Source organism: Saccopteryx bilineata, chromosome 6 (assembly GCF_036850765.1).
Source record: "Saccopteryx bilineata isolate mSacBil1 chromosome 6, mSacBil1_pri_phased_curated, whole genome shotgun sequence".
Taxonomy (NCBI): domain Eukaryota; kingdom Metazoa; phylum Chordata; class Mammalia; order Chiroptera; family Emballonuridae; genus Saccopteryx; species Saccopteryx bilineata.
Window position 1 is genome coordinate 144,776,943 of NC_089495.1, and position 13,812 is coordinate 144,790,754.

The window sequence follows — 13,812 nt, forward strand, 5'->3', positions numbered from 1 at the left end:
CTTATTTCACTAAGCATAATACCTTCCAGGTCCATCCATGCTATTGCAAAAAATAAGATTTAATTCATTTTTATGTCTGAGTAATATTCCATTGTGTAAGTAGACCACAGCGTTTTGATATACTCGTTTACAGATGGACACTTGGGCTGCTTCCATAGCGTGACCATTGTAAATAATGCTGCAATGAGCACGGGGTGCATAGCTTCTTTCAAATTAGTGTTTTGGGTTTCTTCGGAAATATTTTCAGATGTGGAATCTCTGGGTCATAATCTAGTAGCCATATTTTTAAAATGGAGATAGGTAAAATTAAGTTTACTAATATTTTTGTTAATGTTTGATTTGTAAATGTGTAAAATAATGTTTGCTTTAACTCAATATAACCAAAATATTACTTCAACATGCAATCAATATAAAAACCACGAGTTTATATTTTTTAAACTATACTAAATATTTGAAATACGATACATATTTTACACTGAGCACATCTCCACTTTGGCCACATCTCACAGGCTGACGCCACCTGTGGTCAGTGGTGGCCACATGGGTTAGCACAGTCCTAGTTCTTTGAGTGCCCATCTGTGACATTTGCTTCGGGTTCTTCAGAAAGAGGTCCACAGCATTTCTGGAGATGAGGCATCATATCAGTTTTAAGGAAGAGGGAAGCAATGCATCCGAGAGGAGTGGTAGTTGGAAGAAACCTAGGGGCAGAAGAAGGCAGTGAACCCAATGGACAGATTGCAGAGTGTCACCTCCATTGTGCACGGTGGGCTTGGACAGTGCACACGAGGCCTCGTGGCTCTGCACCATGACTTCAGCCTCCTCGTGCAGGTTACCTTGTGCTGCCTGAAGGGATTTGTTTGGGGTGTAATGTGATCAGTTAAGTCCCCAAAAAAGAGCTATCATAAGAATATGTTCTCAGCAAAGACTTTTTTTCCCTGAAAACAGGTTGAGTCAGTTATTACCATGACAAAGTCTTCCCATGAGTGTTGACTGACCAAGCTCATAATTCACCCATAGTTGAGTTTATCAAAAAAGAATTGTCTCCAAGACAGTGTCCACAGATATATGATCCTGGTTTTCCAGGAAAGAGACTAATTCTTGAGGAAATCAGACTGCAAAACTCTTCCCCTCAGTCCTCCAAGGTCGATGTACAGAGGTATAAGGACTGAATTTTGGAGCTCCCCAGTCTAATAGTCACTAACAGTGTAATCAATTTCAACTAGGGACCTAAGGAGGATCTGACCCTGGGTTGGATTGTATCATTCCCAGATGAGGCTCGGGATATGGTAGCAAGGTCCCAGCCTTCGCAGAGGAAAACCTCTTTCTTCAAATGCAAGTTTACCCATTTATTTGAAACATCTATTATGTTAGAAATCTTAATCTGTATACTTCCTAAAAGGGACTTTTGGTGATTTATGCAAAGCACTGTAATGAGTGATAAAGGCCTTGGACCACGAGCCTGTGACCTCAGGCCAGTTACTTTATGTCTTTTAGCCACAGGTTGTTCTTCACGAAATATAGGTAGCAACAGTCCCTACCTCCTAGGGTTGTGTGCTGATTAAACTGTGGGATCAAGTTCTAAGTGTGGCATGTACTCCATAAAAGTTCATAATGATTTGAAAACTAAGCCCAACAATGACCAGGATAATTTAGCAAAGTGAGTTTAACAGAGTAGAGAAATAAATATCTTAAAGCAAGCGGGTGCTGGATGCACCTCACCACACAGTAAGTGACGGGTGGCTGAGCATAATCAGAAGAAAGGAAGCCTCTCCTCTTTGTCCCCAACTGAGTCTAGCTGAGTGAGCTGCACCCAGGGAGGAAAACCTTGTGTTTGCCTCTGTAGTACCAGCGATAAGTACAACAGAGGCCACCAAGAAGCTGACTGGTAGTCAGAGGAGACCAGAAAGAACACCTAGGATTTGGCTAAGTAGGGGGCTGGCCGTCCTTGCCCTTGGCAGAGTGCCTGCACTAACCAAGCCATAGCAATGGGAGGAGCGGCCTGTCTTCCAAGCAGAGTGAGAAAGGAAAGTCCAGATTGGAGGAACGGGAGAGGTGAGGATGCAGTAGTAGGATGAGTAATAAGAATACCCTAAGAGAAAACAGTACAAAGGCTCATCAGCAGACATAGCCCCTTACACATTGGGAAAGAATGATGCTAAGATCCCTGATATGGCAACAGCTTGCATTGTGGAGAAGAGGTGGGGAGGGGAGGGGAAAGGAGGGAAATGGAGGGAGCAGGGAATCTGTCACCTGTCCCATTGTCTGTTTGTTGGCACAGACACTCCTAGGGCTCCCCACCCTTCTCAAGTGCCTGTCCCAAAGGCCGATGACTGAGAAGTCTGTGCAGCCCGCAGAGACCCTGCTTCCCGTTCTTATCTAGGAAAGGCTTGTTTAAAACACTTACCTTCTCTCTGCCTGGCGTCCTCACTTGTATTCCCTATAAAGAGTAATTATATTACATCTTCCAAATGTTTCGAGCTATAAGAAGGGGGAACATTGTATACATACGTACAGGCTCAGTTATTTCCTCAGGATTCCATTTCTTCTGTTCGCTTTGAATCCATCTCCTGGTAACAGCTGTCTGGCCCCCTAAAGCCAGCAACAGCTGCAATAATGAGCCCACCATTTGAGCCTGTGTATGACATAGGCTCAGCCCTGAGGTGCAGCTGTTCTTTACAGCCTAATGTCTCGACCCTCCCCCTGGTCTGGACAACAAAGAGAGCCATTCATTAACCCCCCATGTTTCCAGTTTTCACGTAGGGGACCCCTTATTCTTTTTACCAGTGGTACCATCTCTCAATCCTGCCACTTACTGGTAGTTTTACCGTAAGGCAGGACAAGATGCGCCTCTGAGCTTTATAGTTTCCTCAACTCCAATGGACATGGTGCCATTATCCACATCACGAGGTTGTTGCAAAGTTCCAAAGATACAATAGATGGAGAAATTTTTACAAACAATAAGGCACTACTCCTGTAGTAGTCTGTATTAAGGTCTTTGCTCCTGAGTTTAACAAGTGAAAAAAAATGCTGACCACTACAGGACAGTGAGTAAACTTTCTGAATTGGTTTGTCCCTATAAGTGGTCACTGAGGAATAAGGAGGAACTGAGTGTTTCTAGAGAAGATACTTGGCCAGGTTTAGGGACTAACTGGTTGAATCTGAGATGGTAAGGTATAGTGTGTGTGTGTATGTGTGTGTGTGTGGGGGGATTTGGGTGAAGGACACAGCCCAGGCAAAGGCAGAGAAAAGAAGATGTGTTCAAGGGACAGTGTAGAGCCTTCCTAGCATAGGGCAGAGGATGGGCATGGAGAGAAGGAGGACATAAAGTTAGAAGAGTCATAATGGGCTGGACCATGGCTTGCCTTAAATGTGAGGCAGAGATGTTATCAGAAGAGGTTTTAATAGCATGGAGAAGTCAGGGAGTTATAGAAATTGTCCAGTTTTGCCCACTGTGTTCTGTGGTTTATTTCTATTTACCAGCCAAGACAAAGGAACCTGTACCAGACAAGCTCTTGGCTTCCAGGTGCCTGTCTCAGCAGCTCTTAGACCCCTGTAGGTCTTCTTCTATCCAAGTCAGTGGTCCCCAACTTCCATGCTTATTAAAAAGGAGATTACCCATCTCTACCCTAGATTTACCAAATCAGAATTCTGGGAGAGGGGCCTAGGAATCCTCCTTTTGAAAATAATCTTTCCTCTCTTCGCAGGTGTTCTTGTCCTCATGTAACTTCAGGAATGCTGGACTTGTGAACTAGCTGATTCCCTGTGCCAGGAGCCTTATCCATGGGTTTCCTACCTGCTGGAGAGGGTAGGATGACTGTTCAGTCTATGAAGGGTTGAAAAGAGTCCCTCAATGCTCTGCCCTACCCAACTGGGGTGGGGAACACTGGAACTTTTTCTTCAGGAACAACTTTTTCTGAAGAAACAACTTTTCTCTTTCATCTTTCTTGTTGCCCTACCCTGAACCTCCTTCCCATTTCTTTCTACCCATGCAAGCTAAATGCAGAGCTCTAACAAGACTTAACAATCTTTACGTCCAATTTGTCAACGTCCTGTTATCTTTACAATAGTGTTCCCCCCAGTAACAAACCTTCCTTCCTTCCTTCCTTCCTTCCTTCCTTCCTTCCTTCCTTCCTTCCTTCCTGTCTTTGTATTTTCTTTCTTTCTTTATTTTTATTTATTTATTTTTTTGTATTTTTCTGAAGTGAGAAGTGGGGAAGGAGAGAGATAGATTCCCGCATGTGCTCAACTGGGATCCACTCAGCAAGCCCTCTAGGGGGTGATGCTTTGCCCATCTGGGTGTTGCTACATTGCAACTGGAGCCATTCTAGCACTTGAGGTAGAGGCCGTGGACCATCCTCAGCACCTGGGCCAACTTTGCTCCAATGGAGCCTTGGCTGTGGGAGGGGAAGACAAAGATAGAAAGAAGAGGGGAAAGGATAGACAAGCAGATGGGCACTTCTTCTGTGTGCCCTGGCCAGAAATCAAACCTGGAACTTCCACATGCCAGGCTGACACTCTACCACTGAGCCAACCAGCCAGGGCCTTCTTTCTTTATTTTTAAATAAGTGTACTACCCAGATGTTTTGATTCAACTTGAGTGCAACTGTGATTTTTGAGTCTTTTCCCTCTATACATGGATCTACTTGGGTCAGCCTTGCCTAGTCACTGCTTTAAAATGTTTATATTATCTTTTTTTTAATTTAGAAAATATTGACAACTATAAAGAATGAGAGCATCTACCAATAATTGAATCCATATTATGTCTGAGGACAGTTATCGTGAAATTTCTTAGTATGTATTAATCTTCACAAGAATCTTGTGAAGTAGGTAGTGTTATTATTCCCAGATTACAAATAGAGAACCTGAGACACAGATAAATTATCTGCATAATTATGAAAGTAGAGGGGTCCAGGCTTGAACCCAGGAACCCTAGGTCCAGAGTCCAAGCTTCTAACCGTATCACAGACTACCCCTCAAAAATAGTCAGATGAATGAAGAAAAGAATGACCTAAATTCTATTACCAGAAATAACCACTCTTAAACACATCATCATTTTTCTATGAAAAGAAAAAATCATTAGAGCAAAGTATTAATTTCATAATCCTTATAGATTGTCAGATTATATTTCTTATATTATGAGTTCTTCATAAATGCAGTCGGTTTTATCAACTACATAGTATTCTATCGCATGGAGAGGACATAATTCATGTCATCACTCCTTTGTTGTTAAATCTTTCTAATTCCTTACTATCGTAGTGCTACAACAAATATTTATGTTCATAACTTTTGACTGTCACTGTTTAGCCCTAAAGAAATAAAGGTTGTGTGTGAGAGATGTTTTAAAATCTAAAATGCATCCTAGAGACTTTAGAACATTTAAGAAATTTAACCAGATGACCCACAAGCAGTGTGTGTGAGGGACCGTTTCCTCACCCTCTTGCCAACGTTGCCAATTTGGGAGGTGAAGAATGGCCTCTCCTTGTAGTTCTCATTTACATGTCTTTGATTGCTAGAGAGATGGACATTTTCTTCTGTGTTTATTACCACTTGTATTTCTTCTGATGTGAGCTGTTTATGCATGCCCTTGTTCATTTCCCCAATGGTGAGCATGTGTTTTTCTTATCTGTGTGGGTTCTTCATAGCCATAACCTTTTGACTCACATATTTGTGAGAAATATTTCCCCAGTTTGTTCTTTGCCTTGTATCTGCTTTTTAGGGGCTAATTAACTTACAGATTTGGAGATAGGAATTTAAAATGATCCAGTGTAAAAACCAGTGTTTGAAAATAAGCAGGCTTATTATCCAGATACCCGACTGAAAACATTTTTAGTATTCATTTTACTACCTGGAATTTCTGCATGCTAATTACTGGCCTTGGAGAGGGCTAAAGAAGTAAGTTTGCACTTTTCTGCTTCCCAGGTTGGTAAAAAAAAGCAGGGAAATCCTTCAAGAAGGGCCTCAGTGCAAATTGCTTTCAACTTTTTTTGACATGGGTATTAAAATGCCACCCAAATACCAGTGGTAATAAAGAATCCGACTTAAAAGGGGAGTAGGTGTAAATGTAACACATGAGATTTTTTTTTAATCTTGCTAGCCAGTTGCTTAGGAATCTGTGGTGAAGTCCTCAGAGCGCTCCCCCTCCCTTGTCTGTAAGGGAAAAACACCAGGCTATTTGGGGCTAAATGTTGACATGAGATTTTTTTGAACCGAGAGGAACTGCTCATATTATTCTCTTGCAATAAGAATCATCCACACATCCTGCCCTGTCGCTTTCAAGGGAGAATTAACTCCCACTTCCTCTCTTTATTACCCTGGTTCCTGCTCTGATGTTCCCCTGCCCCCCACACAGAGCGTTCTCCTCTCTTCCCCCTCCTGTCGTCCACAGAACTGCCCATTTTGTGCAGACATAACAACTGGACCCCCCAGCCTTCCCCCAGTGAACATATTTAGTCACATTGGCAAAACAGAAGGAGGCTTCTATTCTGATCAGAAACCATTTACAGGGACGTGGCTACCTGTAAATGGATTATTTTTAGGGAAAGCCACACTCACTTGGCATCTATCCACAGTCATTTGGGGAAGAAAATTCACACAGTCCTTGGTTGCAGAGTGGGTCGATGAGTTAGGCTCTTGAGCTCAGGTTGTCAGCATGCTTGGGAAGGAAGGAAGTCGTGCAGATGTTTGGGATGGAGAAGGATGCTTTTCCTCCTTATGCTGCTTATGAAGAAGATGCAGACATATGCGCCTTCAGTCCGGGAATCCTTGGCAATGGCTCGAGAAGTCCACAGGGCTTTTCTCTTTCTGTTGTAAAGAGTTTCCACAGTTTAGCATTGCTATCTTCTGCCTCTCATGTCTCCTGTGTAATAAGCCACATTATTTCATTTAGTTATTTTTTTTCCCTGCCATTTTTGTCCTGGTGAAATACTTAGCCTGTGAAAATCACATATTGGCACATTGCATGATGCTTTACAACTGATCTTTAAGAGCATTCAAACCAAAATATTACTCTGGCTTTACAGTGAACCTCAGGCTCAAATCAGGAGTGCCAAAAACTTATTTCCCTGATTTGTTGGGAAAGCAATAGCAGTGATGCAGGACTTACTCACATGCTGGCTTTGTTCAAACTCTCAGTTTAACAACATTGAGCTCTGTGTCAGTAACCACGTAGGAAACTGCTGCTTTTATTTCTCTCTGCTAGCTCAAGGACATAGGAAGATATCACACTGCAATTAGGTGTTTACACACACACACACACACACACACACACACACACACACACACTCCCATTGCCAGAATTATCTGCTTTTTGGTTGCACCTTAGTTGGGTGCCAAGACTGTGTGATGGTGTGAAAGGGTGCAGGTTTTTAACATAGTCCTGTGTTCAAACACTGGCTCTACCCCTTGCCCGGCAGGGAGGCCAGGGGCTAGTCAGGCCAGGGGCTGGTTTGGCCAGTGGGGTTGTGGGGCTGTGGCTAGGAAGAGGGACTATGGAGTATATAAGAGTTGGAGGAGTGTGTAGGCCCTCTTGGCCAAAGACAGCTATGGAAACCAGGGCCCACTGAGAGTCTGCGTGATGAGCTCAGAGGTGGGGGCAGGGAGGACGGGATGTGGCTGCCTTACTGCACCTGACTCTGGGTGTCGACCTCAGAGTTGTTGGGCGAGGCTGTGGCTTGGAAAGGGGAAGCTGAGCCACTGACCTGGGGAGGGGTCTGCAGCACCAGAGTTTTACTTCCTCTCTTATAAGGTGATGAGGATGCCTACCTTACCGAACTGCACAGAGGGTTACATGAGATCATGTGTGCGAGACTCTTTAACACAGAGTCAGTGTGCTGTGAGTACTTAAAGAACAGAGGGGGGTTTTACTTATTGATAGAAATATATCATAGTGTTTTGTCTGTGAAAGAATGAGGTATTCTTTCTAAAATTTTCAACGATAAGAAAATATGCCTAAATATCAACCTTATCTGCTATTTAATCAAGATGCCTGTGTGACCTGTGGTCAGAGAAAGCACTAGAAAGTGCTAGTGGAGACAGATATATGCCTTCAGTTCTGGAGCTGCAAACCCAAAGTTGTAAAACAACCTGAGGACACGAACAAAACAAGGGACCCTTTCCAGACCTACCCCCCCCCCCCACTCCTCGCTTGTGATGTAGAGTCCTTGGCTGGAGCCTGGCCCTCCAGAGTCGGGCTGCCTGGGTCTAGCATGGCTCCTCCACGTTTTCGTCATGACCTTGAACAACTTTTCCAGCTTCTCTAAGCCTCCACGGTTTTTGTTTTTAATGTAGAATGGGAACAAAAGTCATACTTTTTAAAGGGGATTTTTGTAAGATTTCAATGTAATAAATCATGCAGAGTATTTAGCACTAAATAAGTTTGCTGTTGTTATTTCTGTCATTCCTGGAGTACTGTGGGTCTAGCCAAGACGGGGGGTGCCTCTGCAGACCCTGCGCACTCCCTCAGACTGCAAGAAGCAGGCCTGCCCACCAATCCACTAACCCCGGGCAGAGGAGAGTTACTGGCGCTAATCGATCTCACCGTCTAATTTGGGAAGGACAGAAAGGGTAAATCTGCTGCGTCCTTTTAGCCCCTACAGGGCTAGTACACGGGGCCAGGCTCAGGCTCTGCGTGCACTGACTGTGTGATGGAATGGTGCCACTCGGTCAGTCTTCTGTTTCAACTGAGCTGCAGCTAGCGCTTGAGTTCAGGCTTCAAGACCACTATAGGGAGCATCACAGTTTGATTCCTGGGCTTTCTAAGTCATTAGGCATCAGGTGTGGGGTCTTGGGCAAGTTACTTAACCACCCTATGCCTCAGTTTCTTATTAGTACCACAGGATTGGTGACGACTGAATAGCTACTACTTCATAGGCTTGTTGCGAGAACTGATGGGAATTAATCTATGCTAAGCACCTGGAGTAAAATCTGGGGCAGCCTTGGCCTCTGGGCTGCTCCATGTGGCCGGCCTCCACCACGAAGGTGTCAGCGCTCTGTGGCCGCCCCTCCCGCTGCACAGGATGAGCCCAGAGTGCTTCATGGACAGAGCAGGATAAATGCAAGCCTAGTTCTGATTTAGTTCTTACTCAAGAAAGAGAGAGTACGTTGGCCAACATGGAAGCCAGGACAGTTTCCTTGTTCTGAGAACATGCTTTCTGGGGACCAGCAACACTGGGTGGCTAAGGTCCGCAGTGGAGGAGTCAGAACACAGTGTGTCATCCCGATACTGGTGACAACAAGAACAAAGCCTACATTTATTAAGTGTCTACAATGTACCAAGGATTTGGCAAATATTGTCTCATTTAGAAAAAAAAACTTCTGGAAATAGAAGTTTAAGAAATTAGCAGTTTGGGAAAGAAGCTATAGAAAAAGAAAAAAAGTTATGGATTCTGAGAGCAGAAATAATATTCCATGGGAAACTGTGAAGTTTAAAATGAGGACTGAAAACCTACCACTACAGCCCGCTTCTTTCTGAGTCACCTTCAGGTCACCTGCCTCTATCTACTACAACCAACTGAAATAGAAAAAAAATAGAATTTTTTTTCTAAAGGTGAACTTTTTAGTTACAAGAGATCTCAGCTTAACCACTTCCTACCAGAGAAATCTTTACTGAGTCTTTTAGCCTCTTAAAGCTTCCGTGCTTTCATGGGTAAAATTTTTTTTTTAAGATAAAGGTTAATTTATGCAAAGTCCCTTGAATAGGATTCAGTGGATTCTGGGCTTTCAGTAAGAGCTGAAGGGACAGAAAGGGGAAGGGAAAGGAGAAGACATCACTTATTACGTTTATTATGTTTTATTAATATTATTCTGCCAGATACAGCAAAGGGTCCTTTAGAAAATGGCCAAATTAAGCGTGTTCCTCTACAGATTGCCTGTGGGAACTTTTTCTTTCCTAATTAAAATATACCATCACTGTTTTCATTAGACCATTGCCATTTCTTTTCAATCACTGCAAAGGGACCTCAAGTGACCACATTGGAGGACACACTGAGAGTACTCTGAACCGTAACTCACTGTGTTTCTGATATTAATACTAGTGTGTAGAATTAGTTACATGGAGAGAAAGTGTTACGTTCATGGGACAAATGGGGGAATCTGAGACAACCTTTTCCGAAACACAGGGCCTATCTCTCAGAGCACGTGGGAAGTGGAGCAAACTAGCAGGACCATCCAACTTAACACATTTGGTGGCATTTGGAGCTGTTGTGGGGAAAACAGGCAGGCTCCCTAGTTCATTTCACACTTCCGTTATACATTTCAAAAACAAGGTGTGACTCTGCAGCTGGATTTCAAAAACAAAACAAAACAAAAAACCTTCAGAAGGCTGAATGCCAGGTACTCTACAAACTCTCTGCCTTAAAGGAGCTTTCTCTTGCCTGGTGTTCGTTGGCTGTGGGAAAGCCGGGCCAGCTCAGTTGAAGCGAGGGCTCTAAGCTTCTTGAAGGGTATTTCCTGCACATTAAGGCTCTGGATGTACCTGGGATGCTGGCCTCATCTTAGCCTTTCTGACTGGAGGCCTGTCTGCACACTATAAAACCTAAAGAGACTTACTAAAGAGGAAGGACAGAAGGAAACTGGCATCTGCAATGTGTCTGCTGGGTCCCCTCCTCTCAACAGCCCTCCGGAGTGAGGGTTTATTGTCTGCATTTGGCAGATGAGGGAATGTGAACTCCGAGGGGTTGCCTCCTCCCTAAATCAAGCTGCTTCTCCAGCAGTGCACCCCATCTGCTCTGGAACGTCTCAGGGGTCTCAGGGGAGGGGGCTGGAGGCCCTCCGGGCTCTCTGCTCCTCTCCGCCGGCCCCTCGCCACCACCTCCTGGCTGCAGAGCGCTCTGGGTTTGTTTTCTTTGGCTCCCTCTTTAATGAGTTCCACAGGACAATGCTAAGTCTAGTTATGCAGCCTTAATTGGTTTAGTTCCAACAAGATAATTCCTTTTTTCTTCTCGTGGAGGCCTTTCTGTTTAAAGCCATTTTAGCTGGAAGATGCTAATTATCAATGAGGAGAAAGTGACACCTGAGGAGTTCATCTCCCATCTTGGTCCCTGCTTCTCCTTTGAACTCCCTCTCCCGGCCCTCTTTCCCACTTCACCACTCGTCCCCCACCATCATAAAAGAGAACTCTGCTGGGCCCGGCGGCAGAACGCCCTTTCTCACTTGTCAGGGAGTCCTCCTCGCCGCAGCTGCCCACAGACATGGACAACCTGCGGGAGACCCTCCTCAGCCTGGACGACGGCTTGGGCTCCTCCAACAGCCCTGGCCTGCTGTCCTCCTGGGACTGGAAAACCAGAGCCGGGCCCTTTGAGCTGGGCCAGGCCTCCCCCACCCAGAGCCTCTCCCCAGCCCTGTCTTTGGAGTCCTATTCTTCTTCTCCCTGTCCGGCCGCGGCCGGACTGCCCTGTGGGCATGGAGGTGCTGGCAACGGGGGCAGCGAGGGCTGCAGCGGCCATGGCACTGGTGGCCTGGTAGAGGTGGACTACAATGTGTTAGCTTTCCAGCCTGCCTACCTGCAGGGGGCGGCTGGCCCCAAAGCCCAGAAGGGCACCAAAGTCAGGATGTCTGTCCAGCGGAGACGGAAGGCCAGCGAGAGGGAGAAGCTCCGGATGAGGACCTTGGCGGACGCCCTGCACACACTGCGCAACTACCTGCCACCCGTCTACAGCCAGAGGGGCCAGCCGCTCACCAAGATCCAGACGCTGAAGTACACCATCAAGTACATTGGGGAGCTCACCGACCTGCTCAACGGCGGGAGGGAGCCTCGGCCGCAGAGCGCCTGAGCCGGACCTGCTGTTGGGCTCCCTGGACCAGCGGGCATGCGGTTCCATTTACATAGTCCGCGCTGGCCCTTGTTGGGCAAGTTCTAAGGGATTTCCCACTGGACTTGGTGGAACTGCCAGACGAGCAGGTATTTTGCTTCTGGTTTCCCACGATTTCTCAGGAGAATCGCCCTTTGCAAAGAGACACATGAGTTTGCCTCCCTCTGTCTGTTCAAGTTATTTTAAAGTGCCAATGATTTTCAATGCAGTTTTTCCATCATGTACAATTGTTACAGTTCATCTGCTCTGCCATTTTGGTGTTGGGAGCTTTCTTTCTGCTGCTAACTAAACTGCGTTTTGTACTGGATCCAGTGTGACACCTAGATCCTTATTTAGGAAGTTCTGCATCAAGTAAAGGGCTGCAGCATTCATATGTGTGTGTGTGTGTGTGTGTGTGTGTTTTTGTGTGTGTCTGTGTATGTGTGTGTGTGACTGAAATCATGCCTTTACTTGCACAGGGTCCCAGAATTCCTTAAATGCTGCAGAAATGAGTGCCATGGTAAACAGCCACAGGCACACGGACTGTTAAAACAGAGGGACACACCTGAAGGCCAGTGCCTCCTCTCTGAGGGAAGGAAAGAAAGGCCGCAGGGGCGTGAGGGAGGGAAGAGGAGGAGGAGGAGGAGGAGGAAGAAGAGAAGGAGGAGGAGGAGGAAGAGGAGGAGGAGGAGGAGGAGGAAGAGGAGGAGGGCTCAGCACACAGGATGGGTCTGAAGCAGGGCTGGGAGGACAGGAGCCTGGTGCAGCCCAGGTGTGAACATGACCACCCTGGGTCCTGTCACTTCCTTATTTCTCCAGTAAAGACTGGTTCAGAAAGAAAACCAGACTCTTTAAAGTGCCGAGGGTTTGGATTAGAACCCAAGTCTAACTCTCCTCCTTCCAAAGTTATTTATTTCTTCACCCACAGCATCTTCCCCTCCACCCCATCCCCCAGATCACCCCACATGCAGCCACACACAAACACACACACCCTTCCTTCACCATGTGTCCTCTTAGGGCGTGACTGTAGTAGCCTCAGCTTGGCTAATTTGATGACACAATGCATCAAAAAGGGGCTTTGAATTACGGAGGTCCTCAAAAACTAGTAGGCTTTAAGGCTAAGTATTTCCCCCTCTGGTTACTAGGCATTTTATTTGTTTTTCAGTGTTTATGTCTCCTGTGGTTTTTTTTTTTCCATTGGTGATTTTTCTTCCTTTTAGTGACAAACTACAAAGGCAGTGGAGGGATCCACAATTTAATGTAGATCTTCTTCACTTTTTCCTTTGCATAAAGCATACAAATAAGTATAGGTATACATATATTTCTAAAGAATACCTTTAAGCCTGCCAATTGCTTTTCCTCTTTTAACTTTGGCAATATATAGTCCAAGTCCTTCCATGTTAACACAAATAGATCTATAATGTAAGTATGTTATGGACTTGATCTTCCAGCTGAGGACGTTGAAGCACAGACTTGCCCCGAGTAGCACATGTGACCGTGAAGGGGAAGTGGAAGGTTGAACAGGTTTCATAGCCCAGGAGGTGGTGGTGCATAATTTGTTTAATGAATCACCTTTTGAATTATATTTAGGTTGGTTTTTGGTTTTTTTTTAATTATAAAAAAATGACTTAACAAACATCACAGACAACTAGCTTTGTACACTGATATTTTAAGGAACCTGAAAAATTCCCAGAAATAGAATTCCTGGATCAGAGTGTATGTGCATTTTAAAGTTCAATAAATACTGTTAGATGACTTTCATAAAGTTGGTGGTTATTCACACTTGCCTTGACATTATGTGACAGAGCCAGCCCTGTGTTCTCACAGGTATTATCAACCTTCTGAAATTTTTTAATGAATAAAAAATGGTTATGTCATTGTGTTCATTTTAATTTCCCTGTGTACTATTTTTTTATTTTTTATTTTTATTCATTATAGAGAGGGGGGAGAGAGAGAGAGAGAAAGTGAAAGAAGGGGGGAGGAACAGGAAGCATGAACTCGCATATGTGCCTTGACCAGGCAAGCC

At 45.0% G+C, this 13,812-nt stretch overlaps 1 protein-coding gene across 1 annotated transcript; it reads left to right on the forward strand.

The window, feature by feature from the left end:
• The first annotated feature begins 11,186 nt into the window (after window positions 1–11,186).
• Window positions 11,187–11,768, forward strand: MSGN1 (mesogenin 1). The gene has a single exon (XM_066237972.1). It carries the CDS (start codon window positions 11,187–11,189, stop codon window positions 11,766–11,768), a length of 582 nt encoding a protein of 193 aa, XP_066094069.1.
• Window positions 11,769–13,812: the final 2,044 nt, after the last annotated feature.